General features: G+C 36.9%; 1 protein-coding gene across 12 annotated transcripts in view; it reads right to left on the reverse strand.

The window, feature by feature from the left end:
• Positions 1-873: 873 nt before the first annotated feature.
• Positions 874-13807, reverse strand: part of CACNA2D1 (calcium voltage-gated channel auxiliary subunit alpha2delta 1) — a 1459114-nt gene continuing 1446180 nt past the window's right edge. For all 12 annotated transcript variants that reach the window (XM_069228696.1, XM_069228697.1, XM_069228694.1 and 9 more), the window contains one exon: positions 874-2363. In XM_069228696.1, coding sequence (XP_069084797.1) covers positions 2247-2363 — 117 coding nt within the window. In that variant the 3' untranslated portion in view covers positions 874-2246. The remainder of the gene's footprint in view (positions 2364-13807) is intronic.

The following is a 13807-nucleotide window of genomic DNA, read 5'->3' on the forward strand; positions in this document are numbered from 1 at the left end:
CACTCTGATAATATGTAATACAACCCAGTCAAGTTTGCAAACGATAACTGAGGAAATATACTTATTAATATATGTGGGGGGTGCAGGGAGAGGTAGATAATGAGTGATAAGAGAGGCTTCTATTTATATGTTGACTGTACATCACAATCAGAATGGGATTCTCAGAACTGAATTGCAAGTACATACATACTTGTATAGTTAAAGATCTTCATCACCCATACCAATCTAATGTACCATCACATGGTAGTGTTACATTTCTAGTTTCTTCAATTAATATATATACTTAAAGGCAGTTGAGACAGATCACAAGACATAGCAGTAGAACCCACAACAGAACTTCTTTTTAACTATGTATTTGCAACCCTTAATTGGAAAACATGTAATATTTAACCATGGGTTAAAAAAGCATGTTTGTTTGCAGACAGTGTGTAGAGCTACACAGACTATCTAGGCCGCCATGTCATTATTTTTAATATATTTTCATGTTACAGCCATGCATACTCATTTTTGTGTACATATCAACATTTGACATGTTTGAAACAACTAGTGAACATTGTGTTACCATATAAGCATTTGCATATTGCAGCTGCTTGAAAAAACAAAAGTTATAGCCAAAGTTCCATAAATGTATGCTTTGGTTCCCAGTAATACTGTCTTTTTATTTACCAGTCTTTATGGTTAAAAAGACCCATAAAATAATGTTTTTTTCTCTCTTACTGTTGTGCACCCCACTGTATTTTATCACACAAGTTTGATTACAAACCTCTTTGTATGAAAACATTTTGTCACCATACAGTATCAGCGTGCATTCACAAATCTTCAGAAATGCCCTTTTTGTCCTGATTTTTTAAAGGAGCAAACAAATTGCAAATAGAGCGTCTAGTGAATTTACTAATTTTATATTTCCTGGCAGCACAAAATCATCTTTACATTGTGAAGGGGTTTATTTTAATTTTGAAATACATCAATGCACTTGTTATGTCTCTCATTTGAGAAATGTCTTGCTTCCAAACATTATTTGACTTCATTGGATTGTATATACTTTTATAATCGTAAAGCAAGTGCACACACACACACACATTAAGCTGAGACAAAGTTAAACTGTCGAAATAATATTTCCATAATAGTCCCTTTCAACACAAAAGTAGGGGAAACCATCTATTTTTGGGCTTTACATTGCACAGTATATTCAGAGCATTGTTTAACAAGTTTAGCTGATTGAATTGCATCATTTGCAACTCTTTATTTCTGCACACAACAAAAGCTTCACCCAGATACCATACAGATATACTATACTCTACAGTCAAATCAACAGAACACACGTTTGAAAAGAGGAAATAGCAGCAGCAGCATGCAAAATACTCTTGGTAAGTCAAGTTAAATAGCCACAAAAATACATTTTATTTTTATTCACATATTTTTAAAAGATTTGGCTAGCATTATCACAGATAACCACACTGCAGCAAAGGGGGTGGCATTAGGTCAGACAGATTTTTGCAAAGGAGCCAACCTTCATTCAGAGTGTAAGTTCCTTAAATCAGTAATCCCTCAAGCACCTACGAAGTATAAACACAATTCTATCTGATCATGTTTCTGAATAGCTACGAGCTGCAGAAACCTGGCTCGCCACCCATTTAATTTCATTTGGCTGAATAAGCCACTGATCATAAGGCATTTTAGTCATGGTGAACTTTTGTCAAAGACTAGCCAATATTTACACTTGATCACAAGTTTGATATTTTTGACAAACTGAAGTAGTCTGCATGTTTAAATACACCACCACATTTAAAGCATTAAAACTATTTAATGCAGTGTGACTAAGCCAACATAATACAGTTTCTACTAATGGACACACCAAAGAATGTGGTACAGCCACAACCAAATGTTAACTTCAAAATAAATTAGACAAATCATACAGAGGCCATCATAAGGGGAGCCCTTTTACATGAACAAGTTGAAGATGCAACACAATTTTCTCAAAATATGAATTGAAGTACACGTAATATTGTGTTCTGATGGCATACTTTAGATAATGCAGCATTCCGAAAAAGTTGTCTTTAGAGTGCCTGTCGATCTAGCATGCAGCCTCTGTGGTTGCCATTATGAGTCTTTCGTCCAGTCATATCACATTGTGGGCAGTATCATTCAGCTACAGTCTTAAACTACTGGCCCTTCAAACAACCATCCAGCACAAATGTTTTGGCAAGGTCTTGAGAAGAGCTATGCAAATTTTGGTATTTTCAAGGTCATAATGGGCATAGTCTGCTGCCAGATAGGAGCCAAAGTAGGACAAGTTGGATTCCTATTACAGACCACCATGATGGGTTCAGACCAGAGACTCCGCCACAGTCACTGTCATCTTCCTGTTGATGCAAAAAAACAAAAAAAACAATAACTGGTTAACAACACATTTTCAGCTGCAGGATGTATGATATATTTAGGCATCACATGTCGTTAGTAACTATTTAGTGTTATTTTTATGGTGTTCCTCCTCCAAATGAGCATGAAAGCATGCTGAATAGTGGTTAGATAATGATGATCTGTATTTAAACTATTTGATGACAATTTTAAGTGGACAAAGAAAGCCCAGTTTGGAAGAACATTAAAGAGAGAAGAGAGCAGCAGATGAAAGACAATTCTGAAATTTAACAAACTTATTGCCCAGTGCTTTAACCTTTGTATTTTAAAGCTGTAAAATAAACAATATGACATTTGGAAATATGATATTATACATGAGCATTGCCTGAAAGAGATCAGATTTTAACCTCAAAAAATATGTAAGACATATTTGTCACTCAGTAGGTTCTCTGGGAAATAATACTGGTTACGTACTTAAAAGATTCTTGTAATTATCAAAGGATATTGAAGTGGTTGTTGGAGATCTTCTACAGTAAAATGAGTTGTGTGTGCTTCCCCTACCTGCAAACTCATAATCTAATCAATCAGTTAACAGTATGAGAACCACTGGATGTCAATTTACATACATAAGTTGCAATTCATTGACAGTCCTTTTATACTATTATTACATTTAGATTACAAAACTAAGATATGCTTTACGGTATCACTGCTTTTAAACCTCATAAGTGCGAGGGATATTTGTCACTCAGTAGGTTCTCTGGGAAATAATACTGGTTACGTACTTAAAAGATTCTTGTAATTATCAAAGGATATTGAAGTGGTTGTTGCAGATCTTCTACAGTAAAATGAGTTGTGTGTGCTTCCCCTACCTGCAAACTCATAATCTAATCAATCAGTTAACAGTATGAGAACCACTGGATGTCAATTCACATACATAAGTTGCAATTCATTGACAGTCCTTTTATACTATTATTACATTTAGATTACAAAACTAAGATATGCTTTAAGGTATCACTGCTTTTAAACCTCATAAGTGCGGGGGAGAGAGCAATATTGAAATATAGACATATGTTGCTACAGGAATACATGAAAGTTTTATGTGAAAATGTAGAGCGACTACACACACAATTATTTCAGTATATGGGCAAAAGTGAATTTTACAGTAGAAACACAAATGATATTCAAAGCCATAAAACGTAATCAAGACAGGGGCATGATTTCTAATTATTACACTGATAAAATATCTTGTTCCACAAAAGATAAGTATTGACAAGTGTAGGAGAATGCCTCTTTTTGCATGATCACCCCCATTTTGCTTTATCTGGTGGGCTGAATTTTTGATTCTCTGTGCTAGAACTCTGCTTTGGTGCGTATGCTCTTGATCCCGAAAACATGTCAAAACTGACTATGCTCATTATTAGCATATTTAACTTACCTCTAACTCCCTAGTATATGGCAACAAGTGAACCCAGGGCCTGTAGGTTACATGTCACTAGTGGACCACAGCGTATATTGTGCCTTCACTAAAGAGACAATGCAAAACATGACTGCAGGCCTACCACCAGTATCTTGGTTGTGCAGGTTTAAACTGCAGATTCGACCTGTCAACATAACCCTTTGTGACAGGCCGAAAGCATCCTTTTACATATTAATAAAGTCATTCCTAAGTTGGCCATAAATCCCATAGGTCAGGGCACGTGATATTATAAAGTAGGACATGTGAAACCTGGGAGCTTCTTGGGCAGTAACAACATTTTCTGCATCAGGACAACCATACGAAATGTTTGGTGGGAGCTGTCACCTTTATTAACATAACAAGTGTGTTACACTTCAGAACATAACGTTAGAACATAACATAGCTTCGTATTCTTATGATATATGGCTCTCACTCATGAGGATGAGTGTTCTGGCTCACACTATAAGAGTTAATATTTTCTGCATCACGGCAATCATACAAGATGCTCGGTGGGAGCTGTCATCTTTATTAACGTAACAAGTATGTGTTGTATGAACCTATCATTAATACACACTAGAAGATAACGTAGTCTTCAATTCTTATGACATAGGGTTTCCACTCATAATGGTGAATGTTCTGGCTCACACTATACGTTTGTCAGCCGACATGAATTGAAATCTCACAATTTACCACCTGTTCAGAAACCCCCCCCACACAGTATTTCGTACAAATAAGCATTATGATTCCGTAACTATCATAAACCAGGGGACCTTAGGGCAATAGTCTTAATATACACAGATTAGATCTGAGATGATATGGGAGCAATGATACAATAGGTGCTGTGTATAGAAGGGTTCACTGTGAGTAAATATGTTGGTTTCTCCCCAAAACCTTAAGTCTTTGACTCCAGGACTGTGCCATCCACAGACATGCATGAGGCATGGATAACCCAATAATAGAGTAGAAAAAAATAAGTATATTGCATGTATGGGTGAATGGTATAGAGGTTGGTTTATGACACTGGCTGGTACATGCCTTCTCTGTTGTTGTCTGTTTTCTCAGATTTGTTTCCTAAGATGAGGTGATTGCCTATGTGAGGATTCACAGAAAGGAGAAGGAACACTGTCATTTTGGCTAAAACTGTTTCATTGAGAAAATATAGTGATGCCTAGTGAAATTCTAGTTGCAGGTATTTATTTGGAATAACAATAATGCATAATTAATTCATATGAGTAATACAAAATATGGGAGTTAGGAGAGAGTGCAAGCACAATGAGGTGATATAAAAACAATCCTTGTTTTTGGTTTAAAAAGTAAGGGTGACCAGCAGTCCGATCACCTGGATGTGAGGTAAAAAAGGTTAACATTGACAGGGAACCCATGTGCCTCCTGTCCTATAATAATTGGGGTTTCTCGTGTTTGGGAAGGGGAACCATCACAGATTGAACCTCTCGGATGGACTAATTGTTTATCCTTTGGTCTATTTTAGGTATTTCAAAAAATGAAGTCAGCCAGAATAATCAGGTGAGAGCAAAAGGCCACACAAGTGTTCATGACATTACTGATAGTAAGTAGGGAAAGTCAATAGTTGCCCTGATGAAGGCCCCTAGATCCAGCTGGGCTCTTTGAGAGGGCTGGAACATGTTGGTGAGAAGATAGGGTTTCCTGGTAACATAATAGACCCAAAGGAAACGAGAAACATAGTTTTTATTCATAGCTTTGGAACCTCAAAATAAAAAGGGAAATTCTTGGGGCATTGCAACAGGTACTTTTAGGATTTTAATCTGGATCTCTGCTATTATCCAGCTAATTTTGTTTTTGAACTCCCAAGAATTCTTGGTTGAGTATGCCCCAGTAGTATCATCTTAACAGGGTGTGGCTAGACATCCGATGATGAAACATGCCACTAGTAAGTGAATGAAGCATCTATTCCAAATCTTGGAATGATCCTATTAGCCCGTAGATATGGGAGGTCAATTTTGATGGGTATTCTCTAAATTCCTCGATATACAAAAGGTCCTGATATTTGAGCTGTCCCATAGCCCAGTTTCTATAGTGTGATTAGTCATTGAATTGAGAGAACGTGACTAGGCTTTTTTTCTCTCCCTCTCATATATAAACTTTAATGTTAAACATGTCCTTAAATTGAAAATGCCCTAACAACTTCAGCAGGGTTAGATGTTCTTTGGGTAGGTATTGGGATATTTTATTAAAGTTACTAAATCATCTTTACAGTGGAGCCGGATTGAAAGGTAATTCTTGGACCTTTTAAAATATCTATTACAAATTCAATTAATTGGTAAAGTTGGGTTTGTAGTACATACTTTACAAAATGTATTTTTAATAAGTTATCTGTAGCCTGCCTAAAGACGCTAGAGGCCCATTTGTCTGAGCTTTCAAATGTCACCCAGGAGCTTAATAGCTCCTTGATTAGGTATGTATTAGCACTCAGAGCAGAGACAAAGGCCTTGGGTGTGGGGAGAAGTTGTCCTTTTCATTCAGGATGGCCTGGGGGCTGTGCCTAGTCTCTTGCATATTTTCAAACATTGTCTGCCATTTCACAGGCAGATGTAGCTTACACTTAGTCCTGCTCCCTCTATTGTCATTCTAGCCAGCCAAGCACCAACTCCAGTAGGGGAGCAGCTGTGGCGAGCCCATAGGAGAGGTTTTGCTCATTTCCCTGGCCACAACTCTATGGTGGGCAATGGACGCTGCACAAGGGAGGCAGTGGTCTGCCATATTGGATTTTGGTAGAGAGAGACTATGGGTGTTTTGCAGTAGGACACACAGGAACTGTTGCAAATGTGGGAAGGACTACCCCTAGGAAAATTTTCTGATTGGTCAGAGAGGGGTCGGAAGTTACTCCCACTTATAGATTAATGCCAGGCATAAATGTGGCCTCCTGTGCATCTTCTTCAGAGCACTACTGCACCTATGGAAGAGAGAAGGACTGACCTTGCTGTTATGACCTGTGAAGAGGACCCTGAGTGATATACATACTCCCCCATGTACCCAGGACAAAGCAGTGGACTCAAAGATTCAATTGGCCAACCTCTGGTTATGCCACAGGAACACAAATGTTGCAAGAAGCCCACTTTCCTGAAGGAGGTAAGCTAATCTGTGTCAACTGGACCTTGTTGGTGGCTTCTGTGCAGTGAGTCCTAACCCCAAGTGCTGTTTGTGACGTACTGGAACCCTTGGCTGATGCCAGATATTGCTCCTTCTGCCTAAGCATAATAACTGGCACTTATAAACTTTTTCCAGGAATTTTACCTGGAGAACCGTCAGAAGACCCAGACCAGTCTATCAAGTCAACCCATCATGGGAGCACCACTGATGGGCCTAACTTTGCAACAACTCTCCCTATGTTCTTCTCCATAGCAGCAAATATGATTGAGCACGTCTGACACCGACCAGGATCCAAAGACATTGGATCTTCTCTGTATAGAGCTACAGCCTGCATCCCTGCCCTGCTGAAGGAATTAGAATTCCGGAAATCTGATTGCTGCTGATGACTCGGTACAAATTCTGGAGATTTCTTGCTTAGAGCTCTTCCCACATTTGTTGTCAGCTTCATGGAGTGCTCATCCTTTGGCACCCCATCATAAACAACCCCATCATCAGATCCAGCCTGCTGCCTTGCCTCTTTGATGACCCTACCTCCTCTGTAGTTTTCTAAGTGAGAAAATAATTCCTTGACTATGACCAACATGGCTTTTGTATTCAAACAGAGCTCCGTTGTGGTTGGCTTTAAAACATACTTTTGTACCAGTTTTAAAGTGACCAGTTGCCCACAGTTGGTGCTTTTCATTTCTTTTGTGCTATTTTTATTTAAAACTTTACATTTTCATATCTCTGGCTCACCTTGTTGGATTTATGTTGTCTTGATGTGATTTTGTTTATCAAAGTACTCTCTATTTGCATACATTGGAGAGTGATTTTTATTGTGTTGCATTTTGAACTTTTTAACTGTTTTTGTGCTTCTAAATTCTTTACACATTTTGTTAAGTTTAGCCTGCTTGTTCTGTGCCATAGCTACAAGGGGTTGGGCTCAGATTTAAGTTACTGAAAACAACGGGATCTAAAAGAATAGTGACATTATTAGCTGTGGGCTACCATTTACCCCAAATAATAATCCTCTTTCTCACAATCAGCAACTTATGTGATCACTTTAAAAAATAAATACAGTGACATAAACCAGAGAAACAGCTATGTGAACAGACAAGGAAAATGGAGCACTCGAGTCTGAGATGAACTGAAAAAATGAAGTCCAGTATTTGGTGACAAAACTAGGACTGCTAACACAAAGATTACAAAATAGTATCATGTTTGTAGCTATAGTCCTTTTGTATGATTTAGTAGGAAACATTGTGCACATTAAAGAAGATACTACTGTGTTGTTCAACATAACGTATATGTTTGGTTTAACAGCGATAAATCACTGCCTACTGTGAATTCAATTCATATCAATTTTTCTGAACAATTTAAAAGTATTGAGCTATTTAGAAAGAATCAATACCTTCATAATTATTCCAGTTCTTATTTTCCTTAAGTTAAAGACCCCTTTCCAACAAAGGGATCTTCGCAGAGTATAGGCAACAGAATATATGACATAGATGCATTTCTGATTTGTGATAATCATACAAAATATATTCCCAGAAAATAAAGATTGAATACAGCAAATGAGTACTGACTTGGACTGACAAGCTCTCAAACTTTGGTGCATTGCAGATTTCCCCTAGCATTGTGTTGCAAAGGTCTGTACAGTGACACTTTGAAAGGTGTGGGCGCCCATGTTAGGGAGGTCCATTTCAAGTTAGAAAGCTGACGCTATCACAAATCTCTGACACTATATTCTAGTTTTTATTGAGATTAACTTGTGCTGCACATTTACATTCCACAGAATAAAGTTCCTGACAACCAGTCTTGTAAAATGGGATTTGAAATACTATATATATATATATATATATATATATATATATAAAATAATTAGAGTCATCTGATCGGTCACACTGAGATGGGGGCATGAGGCAACAGCAGACCCCACTAGCACACTGGGACCCAATGCATGATAGACCAGTGACACACAACTGATGTGTTGTTAAGCTAAGAGGTAACAGATGAAATTACAAGCAAAGCTTATGCACTTTTTCAAAACTACCAGAGCACTTCAGAAATTTGAAATCATAATTGTAACTTCACTGGGAATTAAATTAGCTCATTAATTTATTCTATCAAGGAATGAATCAAGTACAAGTAAGTAAAACTCAGGTTAATCCAACTGAAAATGTGTTTTATTATACAAACAAATATAAATATGTTTACCATAAATGCCCCACAATGTGATGACCTGGGGAAAATAAGTTAAATATTCCCACAGCAGATGAAACAGAAAAATTATTTATGAATCAAAGCACAGTACCAAATACTCCTTGAATAGAATAAATCAGATCAGACAGATGGCCAAGTTAGCATGAGGACACAGAACAATACAAAGAACAGCATTTTGAAAATGTGCAAAATTGGCATCATATGAACAACTGGCAGATAGTTTGTTGGAAAGCATAAGGATAACGATTGTGAGGCAGATAAGTTGTTTGAGTGCATGTAAAAGCAATTGATTGCAAAGTACTAGGATGTATGCATGCTGCCAATGTTATGCCTAAATAAAGGGTTGGGTAACTCAAGAATCAAAACACAGTTTACTTGAGAAAAAGGACATTTTTATTTAACTCAATTAGTTAACACCTTACACAAATATTGAAAGCAGGGCAAAGGTGAAACGTGTTCAATGTTTTGAAAGGTATATAATACACACAGGATAACAATAGTCAAATAGTTATAGAATAAACAAAGCCATGTAGCACAATCCTAAGATATGGCAAATAAATAAACACGCCAGCAGAACATGAAATTAACTATATTACCCTCCAGACATGAACTAAATCATCAGAATAGTTTTAGAAATAAGCATGTCTCCATTCTGAACACTAACATAAAATGTAAGATCATTGGAAGAGTGTATATTAGAGCTCTGTCCACCATAGTTCTTTCAAAGGGCAGTGCCTAGTTATAAAAATCTACCTAATTGAGGAAAGATCTATTCATCTTTGCAACTGCTTTCGTTGGATCACACACACATCCTGAGAATGTGCGACTAAGCAAGCCTGCAAGATTGAAAATATATAGACTTAAAACATCTTCCCTGGGTTAGGACTTTTCAATTATAATAAGAGCCTTAAATGCAAAGAAACCATTAATACTGTATTCATATGAGATGACAGACGTCTTATTTAGTCTGATCTGAACTGGTCATAAAATATAAAACTACTGATGCACAGATTGAAGGATTTTTCATTGCCATCCATTTGAATACTAAACTTTAAAAAAGAAGATGACATATGGATGAGAACTCTACAAACTTATCTTAGTTTGAGTTTAACGTCCCTATGGCACCATCAGATTATGGACCTATTTATAAGAACAGAAAAATGTCAACCCAAGTCAGATCGTAGACTTGCTTGCAATTGTTTTCCCAACTTGAATTTGTAAGCAGCAGGATCCCTGGTTATCCAGTCTGGTACCAAAGTAACTACTTACATATGGTTTATCTTAGCCATAAAGAATGAACCCCAATATTACATACATTATAGTTGAGGACATGACATTTTAACTTAAAGCAAATATTTCAAGGATATTTTATCAGATTAATTGACAGCTCTCCTAAAGAATGGCATGTACATTTCAATAAGCTTGTCTTGTAACTGCATCTACATTCTCAGAGTACCTCGAATGATGATGTGTTTGCCAAAGTGAAAACAGCATTTATCATAGAGTATTTTTCTCCCTAAAATATATATTGTAAATTATAAACCCTAATCAAACCAAAGTTATTCATCTATATAAATACCCAAGGTGATATCAATCACCATTTTTCAAGTTGCATCTTACAGCAGGACATAATATCTTACCAGAGGTTAGATATTTGAGGTCCCAACATATGGAACCAGGAAAGAATACACCTTATATTCATATACTTAAATAGCACAGAGAGTTGTAATGTGAGTTGATGAGGAAAGAGTGACTGGAATCACTGAATAATAGACAAGAGAAATCATAAGCTACAGAAAGGATATCTTATTAGGAGGCTGATTCAGATTATCAAGAATTATAAATCATTGATTCATATTTTGGTAAAGATAGGTAGCATAGCCTATTTTAAAGGTAAAGCACAAATTAAATATGCGGACAGTAAGATTGATTAAATGGTAACTTCAAAGAGGCAAAATCCTGAGGGTCCTGATCATGCTGGAAGGCCAACTCAAAAGATAAACCTGAGCCACTTAAAATGAAAAGGGTGGATGTCAAAAACAAAACGCTAAGGCTCGATTCATGTACATCATGTCCACCTGAACGTAACTTTAAATTTAATTCTAGTTATCCAAATTCCTGGTAGTTGTCCTAGAGAGCTGTTCCAGGTACAGGTTTCCAGGCGTACTACTAGAAAAGTCAGTAGATAGGTCTCATTATGTCCTATTCCTGATGTGTAAAGTTACCAGTAAAAGAGAAACTGCACGAAGACAAATAAATAAATATTTTTAAATCTGCATGTAAGCTATTGCTTCCCAAAAAGAAAGCCCTTCTTTTATACTGCTAGTAAATATGGGGTTGATCTGCTCCCCTTCACAGTATGGAAGAGAAATTACTCCATCTGTTGGCTAGATTAAATTTCCAACAATTTAAAGGGTGAAAATAGATCCAAGTTTGTGAAAACCCACAACCATATACACTTGTGGGCATTATCAAATTTTCAAGGCAAACCACACCTTGGCATGCCCATTTCCCACCCTATAAACGAGGCTTACCATTGTGGATGTCTCTACACACAGTCACTTTATATTTACACCAGTCAGGAATCCATTTGTGAGTTCCAGCAAGCATACAAATGGCAAATACAAATCCATTTACATCCAAATTTACTTTCATTAATGGTGTCCAATTCACAAAGACAAATGCAAAAACACAGACTGGCATTTCCTCCTCTCCCTCAACATATTTTAAAATGTATTTACAAATCATTAACATTCTCTGAGCATGCCTGAGCAGGTGCAGGTTTATAGAAATCACACCAGGCAACATGAGCCATAGGGTCCTATGCCTTTTATGCAGAGTTCTCCGTAGCAGAGAGATCCACATGCAGCAATGGAGCCTCTTGTGCATATACACATGTTCCCTTTTTTGTGTCCTGACATAAAATCTATAATGTTGTCCCATATTAGGGCTACTTTGAACTACTTATGTGATTGTGCTAGAATGGATCCTACCAATATGAAATGCTTGGTGTATTCAGAACTCACAAAACCTCACACCAGGATATGGAGCTAAATATTACATCATTAGGTAAGTTCTTAAAGACAGAGAATTTACCAGATTTGGAATCCCTGGCTAAACTGAATCAAGCTTCTTGTAAATGTGTCGGATGGAGATCTTTTTAAAGTAGCCAGGGGGAGAACCATTTTGCTATGTTGCAGAAATACAAGCATTACAAATTAGTTTTAGAATTGTATTTGGTAGTTCATCAGAATTACAACAGCTTGACTTTGCGGGGCACAATTTAACTGAAATACTTACGATTTCAACTTCTTTAAATTCCTATTTTTTAATTTGAGGGATCATGGACTTTGTGGATACAAATGGAAACTCTCACTCATGTACTATGTATATGTCCAAAATTACTGTACTGGAGAATATTTGACCTGTGATCATTAGTTAATGATGACAAAATAAGATCAACTACTGAGGCTGTCAGATACTGTTTCCTTATTAAAGATAATACTTCTATCACAAAACGAATGTTATACCAAGCTTATAAAGAACATGTTCATAGTATATTCTAAACTTTTATAAGTTTTATATAATGATTATGAGATGTGGTTTTATTGTGATCTGTGAGATTAATAGAATACATGTGGTTACTAGTATTACTGGAAATTTCAGGCAACATGAACTGTGGAGCTCCTCTTGTTAGGCGCTTTCCATAGCAGAGAGCTCCACATGTGTCATTGGAGCCTCTTGTCCACCTGCACAGTTTTCCCTTTTTTCCCTGAAGAAAACTTTTTTTTTTCTCCTTAGAGAAAGCTTTGCTGTTCACTTCTACCAAATCTGGGATGTACCCCTTACATTATGACCACATTTACCTGTGTGAATAGAGTCATACATGATTGGATAAATTAACATGTTAGTGACTTATAAGACTAATGAAAACTTATGACACAGGATAAAGATGCAGAGGTATTTAGACCATAATCTTTCAAGAAACAAAGGAGTTGCATTTGATCTAACTTGAGAATGGGAGGGGAGAATCCCTTTATAATTACTTCTAAAATGTGAAATAAATTATCAAAAAACATTAGGTAAACATAAAAATAATAACAAGCATGCTGTTGGAAATGGCCCTTTGTGCAAGGTTACCCCCAAATGTTTTGCCTTGCTCCTTCTATTTTTCGGAGCACTTTTTGTTGGCTTTATCAGTGCTAAAGTGCATGTTCTCTCCTGCCTAAAACATGGTATGATTGTCTTACACCTGTTTGGCATATTTAATTTAGCTGGAAGACTCTTGTAAAGTGGTAAACCATATACCCAGGGCCTGTAAATGAAACACTACTAGTGGGCCTGAAGCGCTGATTACACTCAAAGAAGTAGCCTTTCAAAACGGTTCCAGGTTTGCCACTGCAGTGCCTGCATGTGTACTTTACTCACACATTGACATATCATTTGAAACTACTTGCCAAGGCCTAAACTCCCCTTTTATGATCCCTAAATTACTGCTAAGGTAGGCCCAAGATGGCCCTATGGGCAGGGTGCTGTGTATATGTAAAAGTTAGGACATGTACTGTAATGTTTTATATGTCTAGTAGTCACAGTCTGTTTCATTTTTCACTACTGTGACAGCTGCTGCTCTCATATGTTAGCATTATGAATTCCCTTATACAT

The sequence above is a fragment of the Pleurodeles waltl genome, chromosome 4_1, assembly GCF_031143425.1.
Source record: "Pleurodeles waltl isolate 20211129_DDA chromosome 4_1, aPleWal1.hap1.20221129, whole genome shotgun sequence".
Classification (NCBI taxonomy): Eukaryota; Metazoa; Chordata; class Amphibia; order Caudata; family Salamandridae; genus Pleurodeles; species Pleurodeles waltl.